Source organism: Scyliorhinus canicula, chromosome 13, assembly GCF_902713615.1.
Source record: "Scyliorhinus canicula chromosome 13, sScyCan1.1, whole genome shotgun sequence".
Classification (NCBI taxonomy): domain Eukaryota; kingdom Metazoa; phylum Chordata; class Chondrichthyes; order Carcharhiniformes; family Scyliorhinidae; genus Scyliorhinus; species Scyliorhinus canicula.
This window is the reverse complement of record NC_052158.1, coordinates 41,816,801-41,833,769: the sequence shown is the minus strand read 5'-3', so window position 1 is coordinate 41,833,769 and position 16,969 is coordinate 41,816,801. Positions and strand designations below refer to the sequence as shown.

The window sequence follows — 16,969 nt, the reverse complement described above, 5'->3', positions numbered from 1 at the left end:
TTGATTGTGCATCAGGCTCTTACTGAGATTAATATAGAATCTGACAGAGAGGATCACACGACTCCCACTGAGATTGATGTAGAATCTGACAGAGAGAATCACACGGATCTTACTGAGATTAATATAGAATCTGACAGAGAGAATCACACGGATCATACTGAGATTAATATAGAATCTGACAGAGAGAATCACACGGATCTTACTGAGATTAATATAGAATCTGACAGAGAGGATCACACGGCTCTTACTGAGATTAATATAGAATCTGACAGAGGATCACACGGCTCTTACTGAGATTAATATAGAATCTGACAGAGAGGATCACACGGATCTTACTGAGATTAATACAGAATTTGACAGAGAGGATCACACGGCTCTTACTGAGATTAATATAGAATCTGACAGAGGATCACATGGCTCTTACTGAGATTAATATAGAATCTGACAGAGGATCACACGGCTCTGACTGAGATTAATATAGAATCTGACAGAGAGGATGACATGGCTCTTACTGAGATTAATATAGAATCTGACAGAAGATCACACGGCTCTTACTGAGATTAATATAGAATCTGACAGAGGATCACAAGGCTCTTACTGAGATTAATATAGAATCTGACAGAGAGGATCACACGGATCTTACTTAGATTAATATAGAATCTGACAGAGAGGATCACACGGCTCTTACTGAGATTAATATAGAATCTGACAGAGAGGATCACAGGGCTCTTACTGAGATTAATATAGAATCTGACAGAGAGGATCTCACAGCTCTTACTGAGATTAATATAGAATCTGACAGAGAGGATCACACGGATCTTACTGAGATTAATATAGAATCTGACAGAGAGGATCACATGGCTCTTACTGAGATTAATATAGAATCTGATAGAGAGGATCACACAGCTCTTACTGAGATTAATATAGAATCTGACAGAGAGGATGACATGGCTCTTACAGAGATTAATATAGAATCTGAGAGAATGGATCACATGGCTCTGTGGTGGTATGACTAGGGGTATTACGGTACTTGGGGGTGTGAGCTGCCATTGGTGCAAAGGACTCGCTGCCCTTTGGCCGAGGTATGTCATGTGCCTATCAGCCGATTGGCTGAGAGGAAGGTAGCTCCGCCTACGAGGCGGGGTATAAGAACCCGTGTTGCCCCGGCCATCAGCCATTCTTCTGTACATCTGCTGCTGGGTCCACTCCTTGCGTATTAAAGCCTATGGTTCGGACTTTATCTAACTTTCGTGTCCATTGATTGTGCATCAGGCTCTTACTGAGATTAATATAGAATCTGACAGAGTGGATCACACGGCTCTGACAGAGATTAATATAGAATCTGACAGAGAGGATCACACGGCTCTTACTGAGATTAATATAGAATCTGACAGAGAGAATCACACGGATCTTACTGAGATTAATATAGAATCTGACAGAGAGAATCACACGGATCTTACTGAGATTAATATAGAATCTGACTGAGAGGATAACACGGATCTTACTGAGATTAATATAGAATCTGACAGAGAGAATCACACGGCTCTTACTGAGATTAATATAGAATCTGACAGAGAGGATCTCACAGCTCTTACTGAGATTAATATAGAATCTGACAGAGAGGATCACACGGCTCTTACTGAGATTAATATAGAATCTGACAGAGGATCACACGGATCTTACTTAGATTAATATAGAATCTGACAGAGAGGATCACACGGCTCTTACTGAGATTAATATAGAATCTGACAGAGAGGATCACACGGCTCTTACTGAGATTAATATAGAATCTGACAGAGAGGATCTCACAGCTCTTACTGAGATTAATATAGAATCTGACAGAGGATCACACGGATTTTACTGAGATTAATATAGAATCTGACAGAGAGGATCACATGGCTCCCACTGAGATTGATGTAGAATCTGACAGAGAGAATCACACGGATGTTACTGAGATTAATATAGAATCTGACAGAGAGGATCACACGGATCTTACTGAGATTAATATAGAATCTGACAGAGAGGATCACATGGCTCTCACTGAGATTAATATAGAATCTGATAGAGAGGATCACACAGCTCTTACTGAGATTAATATAGAATCTGACAGAGAGGATGACATGGCTCTTACAGAGATTAATATAGAATCTGAGAGAATGGATCACATGGCTCTGTGGTGGTATGACTAGGGGTATTACGGTACTTGGGGGTGTGAGCTGCCATTGGTGCAGAGGACTCGCTGCCCTTTGGCCGACGTATGTCATGTGCCTATCAGCCGATTGGCTGAGAGGAAGGTAGCTCCGCCTACGAGGCGGGGTATAAGAACCCGTGTTCCCCGGCCGTCAGCCATTCTTCTGTACATCTGCTGCTGGGTCCACTTCTTGCGTATTAAAGCCTATGGTTCGGACTTTATCTAAATTTCGTGTCCATTGATTGTGCATCAGGCTCTTACTGAGATTAATATAGAATCTGACAGAGAGGATCACACGGCTCTTACTGAGATTAATATAGAATCTGACAGAGAGCATCACACGGCTCTTACTGAGATTAATATAGAATCTGACAGAGAGGATCACACGGCTCTTACTGAGATTAATATAGAATCTGACAGAGAGGATCACACGGCTCTTACTGAGATTAATATAGAATCTGACAGAGAGAATCACACGGATCTTACTGAGATTAATATAGAATCTGACAGAGAGAATCACATGGATCTTACTGAGATTAATATAGAATCTGACTGAGAGGATCACACGGATTTTACTGAGATTAATATAGAATCTGACAGAGAGGATCACACGGCTCTTACTGAGATTAATATAGAATCTGACAGAGAGAATCACACGGATCTTACTGAGATTAATATAGAATCTGACAGAGAGAATCACACGGATCTTACTGAGATTAATATACAATCTGACTGAGAGGATCACACGGATTTTACTGAGATTAATATAGAATCTGACAGAGAGAATCACACGGCTCTTACTGAGATTAATATAGAATCTGACAGAGGATCACACGGCTCTTACTGAGATTAATATAGAATCTGACAGAGAGGATCACACGGCTCTTACTGAGATTAATATAGAATCTGACAGAGGATCACATGGCTCTTACTGAGATTAATATAGAATCTGACAGAGGATCACACGGCTCTTACTGAGATTAATATAGAATCTGACAGAGGATCAGACGGTTCTTACTGAGATTAATATAGAATCTGACAGAGAGGATCACACGGCTTTTACTGAGATTAATATAGAATCTGACAGAGGATCACACGGCTCTTACTGAGATTAATATAGAATCTGACAGAGAGGATCACACGGATCTTACTTAGATTAATATAGAATCTGCCAGAGAGGATCACACGGCTCTTACTGAGATTAATATAGAATCTGACAGAGAGGATCACACGGCTCTTACTGAGATTAATATAGAATCTGACAGAGAGGATCTCACAGCTCTTACTGAGATTAATATAGAATCTGACAGAGGATCACACGGATTTTACTGAGATTAATATAGAATCTGACAGAGAGGATCACATGGCTCCCACTGAGATTGATGTAGAATCTGACAGAGAGAATCACACGGATGTTACTGAGATTAATATAGAATCTGACAGAGAGGAAGACATGGCTCTTAGAGATTAATATAGAATCTGAGAGAGTGGATCACATGGCTCTGTGGTGGTATGACTAGGGGTATTACGGTACTTGGGGGTGTGAGCTGCCATTGGTGCAGAAGACTCGCTGCCCTTTGGCCGAGGTATGTCATGTGCCTATCAGCCGATTGGCTGAGAGGAATGTAGCTCCGCCTACGAGGCGGGGTATAAGAACCTGTGTTCCCCGGCCGTCAGCCATTCTTCTGTACAGCTGCTGCTGGGTCCACTTCTTGCGTATTAAAGCCTATGGTTCGGACTTTATCTAAGTTTCGTGTCCATTGATTGTGCATCAGGCTCTTCCTGAGATTAATATAGAATCTGACAGAAAGGATCACACGGCTCTTACTGAGATTAATATAGAATCTGACAGAGAGGATCACACGGCTCTTACTGAGATTAATATAGAATCTGACAGAGAGAATCACACGGATCTTACTGAGATTAATATAGAATGTGACTGAGAGGATCACACGGATCTTACTGAGATTAATATAGAATCTGACAGAGAGAATCACACGGATCTTACTGAGATTAATATAGAATCTGACAGAGGATCACACGGCTCTTACTGAGATTAATAAAGAGTCTGACAGAGGATCACACGGCTCTTACTGAGATTGATATAGAATCTGACAGAGAGGATCACATGGCTCTTACTGAGATTAATATAGAATCTGACAGAGAGAATCACACGGATCTTACTGAGATTAATATAGAATCTGACAGAGGATCACACGGATTTTACTGAGATTAATATAGAATCTGACAGAGAGGATCACATGGCTCTTACTGAGATTAATATAGAATCTGACAGAGAGGATCACCCGGCTCTTACTGAGATTAATATAGAATCTGACAGAGAGGATCACATGGCTCCCACTGAGATTGATGTAGAATCTGCCAGTGAGAATCACACGGATGTTACTGAGATTAATATAGAATCTGACAGAGAGGATCACATGGCTCCCACTGAGATTGATGTAGAATCTGCCAGAGAGAATCACACGGATGTTACTGAGATTAATATAGAATCTGACAGAGAGGATCACACGGATCTTACTGAGATTAATGTAGAATCTGACAGAGAGAATCACACGGATCTTACTGAGATTAATATAGAATCTGACAGAGAGGATCACACGGCTCTGACTGAGATTAATATAGAATCTGACAGAGAGGATCACACGGCTCTTACTGAGATTAATATAGAATCTGACAGAGAGGATCACACGGCTCTTACTGAGATTAATATAGAATCTGACAGAGAGGATCACACGGCTCTTACTGAGATTAATATAGAATCTGACAGAGAGGTTCACACGGCTCTTACTGAGATTAATATAGAATCTGACAGAGAGGATCACACGGCTCTTACTGAGATTAATATAGAATCTGACAGAGAGAATCACACTGATTTTACTGAGATTAATATAGAATCTGACAGAGAGGATCACACGGCTCTTACTGAGATTAATATAGAATCTTACAGAGAGGATCACACGGCTCTTACTGAGATTAATATAGAATCTGACAGAGAGGATCACATGGCTCCCACTGAGATTGATGTAGAATCTGACAGAGAGAATCACACGGATGTTACTGAGATTAATATAGAATCTGACAGAGAGGATCACACGGATTTTACTGAGATTAATATAGAATCTGACAGAGAGGATCACACGGCTCTTACTGAGATTAATATTGAATCTCACAGAGAGGATCACACAGCTCTTACTGAGATTAATATAGAATCTGACAGAGAGGATCACACAGCTCTTACTGAGAATAATATAGAATCTGACAGAGAGGATCACACGGATCTTATTGAGATTAATATAGAATCTGACAGAGAGGATCACACGGCTCTTACTGAGATTAATATAGAATCTGACAGAGAGAATCACACGGATCTTACTGAGATTAATATAGAATCTGACAGAGGATCACACGGCTCTTACTGAGATTAATATAGAATCTGACAGAGGATCACACGGATCTTACTGAGATTAATATAGAATCCATGATGTGGAGATGCCGGCGTTGGACTGGGGTGAGCACAGTAAGAAGTCTTACAACACCAGGTTAAAGTCCAACAGGTTTGTTTCAAACACGAGCTTTCGGAGCACGGCTCCTTCTTCACCTGAAGAAGGAGCCGTGCTCCGAAAGCTCGTGTTTGAAACAAACCTGTTGGACTTTAACCTGGTGTTGTAAGACTTCTTACAATATAGAATCTGACAGAGAGGATCACACGGCTCTTACTGAGATTAATATAGAATCTTACAGAGAGGATCACACGGCTCTTACTGAGATTAATATAGAATCTGACAGAGAGGATCACATGGCTCCCACTGAGATTGATGTAGAATCTGACAGAGAGAATCACACGGATGTTACTGAGATTAATATAGAATCTGACAGAGAGGATCACACGGATCTTACTGAGATTAATATAGAATCTGACAGAGAGGGTCACACGGCTCTTACTGAGATTAATATTGAATCTCACAGAGAGGATCACACAGCTCTTACTGAGATTAATATAGAATCTGACAGAGAGGATCACACAGCTCTTACTGAGAATAATATAGAATCTGACAGAGAGGATCACACGGATCTTATTGAGATTAATATAGAATCTGACAGAGAGGATCACACGGCTCTTACTGAGATTAATATAGAATCTGACAGAGAGGATCACCCGGCTCTTACTGAGATTAATATAGAATCTGACAGAGAGGATCACACGGCTCTTACTGAGATTAATATAGAATCTTACAGAGAGGATCACACGGCTCTTACTGAGATTAATATAGAATCTGACAGAGAGGATCACATGGCTCCCACTGAGATTGATGTAGAATCTGACAGAGAGAATCACACGGATGTTACTGAGATTAATATAGAATCTGACAGAGAGGATCACACGGATTTTACTGAGATTAATATAGAATCTGACAGAGACGATCACACGGCTCTTACTGAGATTAATATTGAATCTCACAGAGAGGATCACACAGCTCTTACTGAGATTAATATAGAATCTGACAGAGAGGATCACACAGCTCTTACTGAGAATAATATAGAATCTGACAGAGAGGATCACACGGATCTTATTGAGATTAATATAGAATCTGACAGAGAGGATCACACGGCTCTTACTGAGATTAATATAGAATCTGACAGAGAGAATCACACGGATCTTACTGAGATTAATATAGAATCTGACAGAGGATCACACGGATTTTACTGAGATTAATATAGAATCTGAGAGAGAGGATCACACGGCTCTTACTGAGATTAATGTAGAATCTGACAGAGAGAATCACACGGATCTTACTGAGATTAATATAGAATCTGACAGAGGATCACACGGCTCTTACTGAGATTAATATAGAATCTGACAGAGAGGATCACACGGCTCTTACTGAGATTAATATAGAATCTGACAGAGAGAATAACACTGATCTTACTGAGATTAATATAGAATCTGACAGAGAGGATCACACGGCTCTTACTGAGATTAATATAGAATCTGACAGAGAGGACCACACGGCTCTTACTGAGATTAATATAGAATCTGACAGAGAGGATCACACAGCTCTTACTGAGATTAATATAGAATCTGACAGAGAGGATCACACGGATCTTACTGAGATTAATATTGAATCTCACAGAGAGGATCACACAGCTCTTACTGAGATTAATATAGAATCTGACAGAGAGGATCACACAGCTCTTACTGAGATTAATATAGAATCTGACAGAGAGGATCACACGGATCTTACTGAGATTAATATAGAATCTGACAGAGAGGATCACATGGCTCTTACTGAGATTAATATAGAATCTGACAGAGAGGATCACACGGCTCTTACTGAGATTAATATTGAATCTCACAGAGAGGATCACACAGCTCTTACTGAGATTAATATAGAATCTGACAGAGAGGATCACACAGCTCTTACTGAGATTAATATAGAATCTGACAGAGAGGATCACACAGCTCTTACTGAGATTAATATAGAATCTGACAGAGAGGATCACACAGCTCTTACTGAGATTAATATAGAATCTGACAGAGAGGATCACACAGCTCTTACTGAGATTAATATAGAATCTGACAGAGAGAATCACACGGATCTTACTGAGATTAATATAGAATCTGACAGAGGATCACATGGATTTTACTGAGATTAATATAGAATCTTACAGAGAAGATCACATGGCTCCCACTGAGTTTGATGTAGAATCTGACAGAGAGAATCACACGGATCTTACTGAGATTAATATAGAATCTGACAGAGAGAATCACACGGATCTTACTGAGATTAATATAGAATCTGACAGAGGATCACACGGATCTTACTGAGATTAATATAGAATCTGACAGAGAGGATCACACGGCTCTTACTGAGATTAATATAGAATCTGACAGAGAGAATCACACGGATCTTACTGAGATTAATATAGAATCTGACAGAGAGGATCACACGGCTCTTACTGAGATTAATATAGAATCTGAGAGAGAGGATCACACGGCTCTTACTGAGATTAATATAGAATCTGAGAGAGAGGATCACACGGCTTTTACTGAGATTAATGTAGAATCTGACAGAGAGGATCACACAGCTCTTACTGAGAATAATATAGAATCTGACAGAGAGGATCACACAGCTCTTACTGAGATTAATATAGAATCTGACAGAGAGGATCACACGGATCTTACTGAGATTAATATAGAATCTGACAGAGAGGATCACACGGCTCTTACTGAGATTAATATAGAATCTGACAGAGAGGATCACACGGCTCTTACTGAGATTAATATAGAATCTGACAGAGAGGATCACACGGCTCTTACTGAGATTAATATAGAATATGACAGAGAGGATCACCCGGCTCTTACTGAGATTAATATAGAATCTGACAGAGAGGATCACACGGCTCTTACTGAGGTTAATATAGAATCTGACAGAGAGAATCACACTGATCTTACTGAGATTAATATAGAATCTGACAGAGAGGATCACACGGCTCTTACTGAGATTAATATAGAATCTGACAGAGAGGATCACACGGCTCTTACTATGATTAATATAGAATCTGACAGAGAGGATCACATGGCTCTCACTGAGATTGATGTAGAATCTGACAGAGAGAATCACACGGATGTTACTGAGATTAATATAGAATCTGACAGAGAGGATCACACGGATCGTACTGAGATTAATATAGAATCTGACAGAGAGGATCACACGGCTCTTACTGAGATTAATATAGAATCTGACAGAGAGGATCACACAGCTCTTACTGAGATTAATATAGAATCTGACAGAGAGAATCACACGGATCTTACTGAGATTAATATAGAATCTGACAGAGGATCACATGGACTTTACTGAGATTAATATAGAATCTGACAGAGAGGATCACATGGCTCCCACTGAGTTTGATGTAGAATCTGACAGAGAGAATCACACGGATCTTACTGAGATTAATATAGAATCTGACAGAGAGAATCACACGGATCTTACTGAGATTAATATAGAATCTGACAGAGGATCACACGGATCTTACTGAGATTAATATAGAATCTGACAGAGAGGATCACATGGCTCTTACTGAGATTAATATAGAATTTTACGGAGTGGATCACACGGCTCTTACTGAGATTAATATAGAATCTGACAGAGAGGATCACACGGATCTTACTGAGGTTAATGTAGAATCTGACAGAGAGGATCACACGGCTCTTACTGAGATTAATATAGAATCTTATGGAGTGGATCACATGGCTCTTACAAAGATTAATATAGTTTCTGATAGTGAGTATCACAAGGTTCTAACAGGAATTATTCAAATATCTGACGGAGAGGAGCAGACGTCTCTGAGACAAATTAATGTTAGCATATTACCTGGGATCAGCGAGTCGGATCGGCAGTCATACAGCATTCCCAGCTGGAATGGGAGGCCCAGAGCAGCCAGTTCTATTGTCACTCTCTCTCTCTGAGTCATTGTTCAAACCTCAGAAAATTCCGAGTGTGTTACCTGTAATCAAAATTTAAGGCTTATTGTTTGTTGCACAGCACTTAAGGAACCGACTAACATGAGAGCTAAAAATTACATTCAAACATATGGGATTCTCCATCCTGTGCGGCACGCCCCGCCAGCATCGGGATTCTCCGTTCCGCCAGCCGGCCAATGGGGTTCCCCATTGAGGGTAGCCCTACACCGTCGGGAAATCCCCGGGCGTGGGTGCGTTGCTATTGCAATGGAGAATACAGGCTACCAACACTTAAAATAGTACAACGCTATTTTATTAAGCTAGAAACTGTTGAACATACTTTCACTGTGGGTTAACATAATGTTAGATTAACTAAAGACCTGTGCCTATCCTAACCAGTCTATGCAGTCAGCACATGGTGAAGATCTGTGCTGCAAGCTCTGTCCTTCTGAGAGGCTGCATCCCGAATGAGCGAGAAAACTCTGTCTTTATAGTGAGTGTGCTCTAACTGGTGATTGGCTGCGGTGTTGTGTGTGTTGATTGGTCTTGCTGTGTGTCCATCAGTGTGTGTGTGTCTGCACCATGATATACTGGTGTATATTATGACATCCCACCGTTTATTAAAAAAATGTATGTTTGTGGCAATAAATAATGTGTGGCGATAATGTTCCTAACTACGTGTGGGGTGCGAAGACATTTTTACAGGACTATTTACATGAGAACTAATCTATTTACAAGGGAAGGTGCCTGGTGCAGAGAAGCAGTATGTAACAAGAGTAACGAGATCAACATTATATACAAACCAGGGAAATAATCAAACAAAGCAACAAAACAATTCAGAGAGTCCATAAATTCGAAAAGTTCATAGATTTAGTCTCTGAGGTGGGCAACGAATTCTGGTTGACCACCTCAAGGGTGGGTCGAGAACCGCCGGTTCAGGAGCAGGCTGGACTGCGTCACAGTCAGGGGGAGGCAGAGTGACAGGAAGCTCTGCATAGTCCATGGCAGGGTCAGCAGGAGGGCGAGGCGACTCTGGAGGATCACGTGGCGAGCGTGGAACGAGGCGAAGGGTGCGTCGATTGTGGCGCAGAATAGAGCCATCTGGTAGCCGAACCAGGAACGAGCGGGGGGCCACCTGCCGAAGGACAACAGCGGTTGCAGACCAGCCACCATCCTGAAGATGGACGCGGACGTTGTCATCTGGAGCCAGAGCAGGGAGATCAGCTGCATGGGAGTCAATGAGCCGCCTTGTGCTGTGCACGAGACAGCTGCATCTGGCGAAGAACCGGAACGTGGTCGAGGTCTGGGACATGGATGGACGGCACCGTTGTCCTCAGGGTGCGATTCATGAGTAATTGGGCTGGCGACAGGCCAGTGGACAGTGGAGCGGAGCGATAGGCCAGCAAGGCAAAGTAAAAATCAGACCCAGCCTTGCATAGGAGCCGTTTGACAATATGTAGTCCCTTCTCTGCTTTGCCGTTGGATTGGGGGTACAGGGGACTAGACGTCACATGGGCAAAATTGTACCGCCTGGTAAAGTTGGACCATTCTTGGCTGGCAAAGCATTGTCCGACATAACCGTGAGCGGGATGCTGTGTCGAGCAAAGGTTTCTTCACGTGCACAAATGCCTGCAGACGAGGTGAGGTCGTGCAACCGTTTCACCTCCAGGTAATTCGGTAATTCAGGACATAGTCAGACGTATACATGAGCATGGCCTCCGCCTACCCAGCGCATGGAACAGGTCGATGCCCACCTTGGTCCATGGTGACGTGACTAATTCATTGGGCTGCAGAGTTTCATGTGGTTGGGTTGGCTGGAAGCGCTGACAAGTGGGGCAGTTGAGCACTGTGTTGGCTATGTCCTCATTAATGCCGGGCCAGTACACTGCCGCTCAGGCCCATTGGCGGCACTTTTCCACGCCAAGGTGGCCCACGTATAGTTGTTCCAGGACAAGCTGGCGCATGCTAGTCCAGTTTTAGAAGAACCCCGTCTACTACAGCCAGATCATCTCTGCCATTATAGAATTGAGGGCATTGGTCCTTGAGCCACCCGTCCGTTAGGTGGCGCATGACACGCTGGAGCAAGGGGTCGGGCGCCGTCTCGCCGCGAATTTGGACGAGGTTTTCATCCGAGGCAGGTAGATTGGAGGCCGCGAATGCCACATGGGCGTCAACCCGGCAGACAAATCCCGCTGGGTCAGAAGGAATGTTTTTTTTTTTTTTTTTTAATTTTTTTTTTATTGGAATTTTTTGCAGAAAATATAACAAAAAGTATAGCAAAAAGCAGTAATATGCAACTAACAGCCCCATAACACCCACAATTCCCCCCATACCGTAACATCACATGTATCACATTCCCCCACCCCCCCCCCAAACAAGAGAACTTAACCATAAATTAAAATTAGATAAATCAAATTTAAATAAAATAAACAAACATAATCAACGCCGCCCCCCCCCCCCCCCCCCCGCCACCCCCCCCCCCCCCCCCCCCCCCCCCCCCCCGGGTTGCTGCTGCTACTGTCCCAGTACCCTATCGTTGAGCCAGAAAGTCGAGGAAAGGTTGCCACCGTTTAAAGAACCCTTGCACCGATCCTCTCAGGGCGAATTTAACCTTCTCAAGCTTAATAAAGCCCGCCATGTCATTGATCCAGGTCTCCACACTTGGGGGCCTCGCGTGGTCAGAAGGAATGTTGACTGACCTGGAGAGAGCGTCAGCAACGATGCAGTCCTTGCCTGGGTTGTCTACCAACTGGAAGTCGTATCGCCGGAGCTTGAGAAGAATACGCTGGAGGCGAGGCGTCATGTCATTCAAGTCTTTCTGTATTATATTGACCAGCGGGCGATGGTCGGTCTCGACGGTGAATTGAGGAAGTCCATAGACATAATCGTGAAATTTAACAACACCGGTCAGAAGGCCCAGACACTCCTTTTCTATCTGCGTAGCGCTGCTCCGTGGGGGTCATCGCACGTGACGCGTATGCAACAGGGGCCCATGATGAGGCCTCATCACGTTGAAGGAGCACTGACCCAATGCCGGATTGACTGGCATCGGTCGAAATTTTGGTCTCCTTTGCTGGATCAAAGAAGGCTAAGGCCGGGGCCGTGGTCAGTTTTGCCTTGAGTTCCCTCCATTCACGCTCATGGGCAGGGAGCCATTGGAAGTCTGTCGTCTTCCTGACCAGGTTCCTGAGAGCCGTGGTATGAGAGGCGAGGTTAGGGATGAATTTCCCTAAAAAATTGACCACCTTCTTGTCCTCTGGTGTTTTCATAGCTGTGATGGCAGCTACCTTGTCCGCAACCAGGCTGCACACCCAATTGGGAGATGTGGTCTCCGAGGAACTTGATATCTGTCTGACCAAAAGAGCATTTGGCCCTGTTGAGGCGGAGGCCATGCTCATGTATACGTCTGAATTTGCGCTGGAGGCGACTAACATGCTCCTGCGGGGTGGTGGACCAGATGATTATGTCATCGAAATAGACGCGAACATCTTCAATACCTTCCATCATCTGTTCCATAATCCTATGGAACATGCCTGATGCAGAGATGATCCCAAAGGGCATCCTGTTGTAGCAATATCTTCCAAAGGGGGTATTAAACCTGCAGGGTTTCCTGCTGGATTCATCGAGCTGGATCTGCCAGAATCCTTTTGAGGCGTAAAGAACCTGGCGCGAGCCACCTCACATGTGAGCTCTTCGCGCTTGAGAATTGGATAGTGCTCTCTCATAATATTGCGATTGAGATCCTTGGGATCAATGGAAATTCTCAATTCGCCAGAAGGCTTTTTTACACATACCATGGAACTGACCCAGTCGGTCGGTTCCGTGACTCTGGAAATTACTCCTTGGTCCTGGAGGTCCTGCAGCTGCTGCTTGAGGCGGTCTTTAAGGGTGTTGGGACCCTGCGAGGACCCAGGCGTGGCATTCGGTTTCAATAAAATCTTGTAGGTGTACGGGAGCGTGTCCATGCCCTCGAAGACGTCGTGGTACTGGTTAATAATGGCATCGAGCTGCGCCCTGAAGTCAGTGTCCTGAAAGGCAGACACGTCAGCAGGAGAGAGGGAGTGCACCCTTTGAACTAGGTTCAACACCTTGCATGCCTGTGCACCAAGCAGGGAGGCTTTCGAGGATCCCACGATTTCAAAGGGAAGGATGGCTTTGCGTGACCTGTGCGTCACTTCAAGTTGGCATGAACCACTGGCAGCAATGTCTTTGCCATTATAATCTAATAGCTGGCAAGCTGATGGCAGGATGGCTGGTTTGACACGAAGGCTTTGGAGGTCAGACCGCGCAATGAGATTGGCCAAGGCACCGGTGTCCAAGCGGAATCGTATTTGGGACTGGTTGACCGTAAGGGTGGCAAACCACTTATCGTCCGGATCAATGCTGTATGCCGGTAGAGGCTGGATTCGGGGACACCCTGTTTTTTGTAATGATACCGACTCGAAAAGGCACCTTCGGGTCCTCGGCGTCAATAGCGAGAAGCAGGTCCGAATCGGGCACGGTGACCGTGCGTTGAATGGCCCAGCTATCCCTGCGAGGCTGGCTGGAACGACGAGAGTTGGCAGGCTGAGCTGACCTGCATAAAGCAGCATAGTGGCCAAGTTGCCACATTGTAGGCAGCATCGGGATTTGGCTGGACATTGCTGCTTTAAATGGGCGGAGCCATAGTTGCCGCACGTAGTAGCGTCAGTACGCTCGCTGTGCCACCGCTCATGCGCGCCTGCGTAGTACGTTCATCGACGTCGACATCCCCTCGTTTGGTGCACACAAGCGCGGGAGGCCGCGAAAAGCGCGCAAAGCCGCCCTCATTCATTCTGAGGCCCTGGAGTTGCTCAATGCTTGGACCTGTTCTGCCTCGTGGGGACCATGCCTCGCCGTTTCAGTCGCTTGGATGTGGGAATACGCAGGTCTCGATGGCAATCACTAGGGTGAGCTGCTTTACCTTGAGGAGCTACTGGCGTAGGGGGACCGACTGAACACCGAAAACGATCTGGTCGCGTATCATGGAGTCGGAGGTGGACCCATAGTGACAGGACTGCGCAAGGATGCGGAGGTGGGTGAGAAAGGACTGGAAAGGTTCTTCCTTACCCTGCAAACGCTGTTGGAAGACATAGCGCTCAAAACTTTCATTCACCTCGATGTCGCAGTGACTGTCAAACTTAAGGAGGACCGTCTTGGATTTTGATTTATCTTCACCATCAGCAAAGGTTAGAGAATTGAAGATGTGGATGGCGTGGTCCCTGGCCGTGGAGAGGAAGAGAGCGATCTTCCTGGCGTCTGAAGCAGCTTCCAAGTCTGTGGCTTCAAGGTAGAGCGGGAATCGTTGTTTGAAGATCTTCCAGTTGGCCCCTCGGTCACCGGTGATGCGGAGCGGCAGTGGCGTGTGGACATTGTCCATGTTGCAGGATGGCTGTATGCTGGTGGAAGGCTGATCACTTGCAAGTAGGTCTAATAAGTTCTAACATCCCTCAACTACTGGTACCATGATGTGTTGGGTGCTCGGGATCCGTGGAACACATACAGGCTACCAACACTTAAAATAGTACAACACTATTTTATTATGCTAGAAACTGTTGAACATACTTTCACTGTGGGTTAACACGATGTTAGATTAACTAAAGACCTGTGCCTATCCTAACCAGTCTATGCACTCAGCACATGGTAAAGATCTGTGCTGTAAGCTCTGTCCTTCTGAGAGGCTGCATCCCGAATGAGCGGGAAAACTGATGCCCTCTGTCTTTATAGTGAGTATGCTCTAACTGGTGATTGGCTGCGGCGTTGTGCGTGTTGATTGGTCCTACTGTGTGTCCATCAGTGTGTGTGTCTGCACCATGATATACTGGTGTATATTGTGACAGGCCTGAGCCGGTATTCTCCGGATGCTCTCCCTCCGCCAAGGGAGATTACTGATTACTGATTACATTACTGATGGCGAGGAGAACTTGTGATTTTAAAAATCAGGAAATAGGCAGTGTGGCCGATGAGAGATGGAGAGAAGAGGTAGGACATGCAGAGGCGTGACTGTGGGCTACCGGACATGCCGCTGGTGGGGCCGGCTCGCGGGAGGGGGGGGGGGCATCTGCAAGGCCGGGGAGGCAGGCACAGAGTGACCAGAGGTTGAGCCATAGGGTGGGAGTGAACCCCCACAGGACCAGGGCATCCAGGCATGGATCGCCATTGCCGTGGCCTGCAGGAGCGTACATTGCTAGAGCCAGCTACCAGTATCAGTGACATGAGGGACAGCCGCCAGGCCAGAGGCCCCAAGAGGGGGGGGGGGGGGGGAAGGGTGGGGGTAACATGTGGGGACAGCATCTTCAATGCAGACCAGGGCCACCGTGTAGCCCGGTGGACCTGGTTTGGTACCGGTGTACGCATCATACTAACATGTAATGCGACCATCAATTCACTCAAAACAGAGAGTAAACGTAAACTGTGGCTTTAATCGACTAGAAAAGTGCCTGCCTGCGATTGCTCTGCTAGTGAGAGCCGCCTACAGGGCTGCTGCCCTTTATATCTCCCCTCAAGGAGAGGAGCTAGGGGCGGAGCCCACAGAGCACCAACATGATACATTCTATGTGATATCGTACAATGGTCCATAGGTGGAGCCCACATGGGCAACAGTGTGATACAGTGAGATACATGGTGAATGGTTAATACAATACGTTCACCACAACAGCAGAGAATCAGAGAATCAGAATTTACAGTGCAGAAGGAGGCCATTCGGCCCATCGAGTCTGCACCGGCCCTTGGAAAGAGCACCCTACCCAACCTCCACCCCATCCCCGTAACCACACCTAACCTTTTTTGGACACCAGGGGCAATTTAGCTCAGTCAATCCACCCAACCTGCACATCCTTAGACTGCGGGAGGAAACCGGAGCACCCAGAGGAAACCCACGCAGACACAGGGAGAACCGCACAGACAGCGACCCAAGGCGGGTATCAAACTCGGGACCCTGGAGCTGTGAAGCAATTGTGTAACCATTGTGCTATCGAGTTAGATAGATTTTTTTTTTAAATAATTTTTATTGAGAAATTTTGATTTTATACAACATTGACGCACCTTAGTAAAATACCGAAAATAACAATAATATTAACAATCATATACATTCGCCCCATCCCCATGAACAACCCAGCATTTTAACAACAACGCATATTAACACACTATAAAGTTACAGAATAAACACTACAATAATGCACCCCCCCCCCCCCCCCCCCCCCCCGGGTTGTTGCTGCTATTGACCTAGTTACCTATCTCTGAGCCAGGAAGTCCAAAAAAGGCTGCCATCGTTT

General features: G+C 44.9%; 1 protein-coding gene across 2 annotated transcripts in view; it reads right to left on the bottom strand.

The window, feature by feature from the left end:
- LOC119976518 overlaps window positions 1-16,969 on the bottom strand; it is a 43,307-nt gene that overhangs the window by 7,087 nt on the left and 19,251 nt on the right. For both annotated transcript variants that reach the window (XM_038817062.1, XM_038817064.1), the window contains exon 2: window positions 9,589-9,721. In XM_038817062.1, coding sequence (XP_038672990.1) covers window positions 9,589-9,688 — 100 coding nt within the window. In that variant the 5' untranslated portion in view covers window positions 9,689-9,721. The remainder of the gene's footprint in view (window positions 1-9,588; window positions 9,722-16,969) is intronic.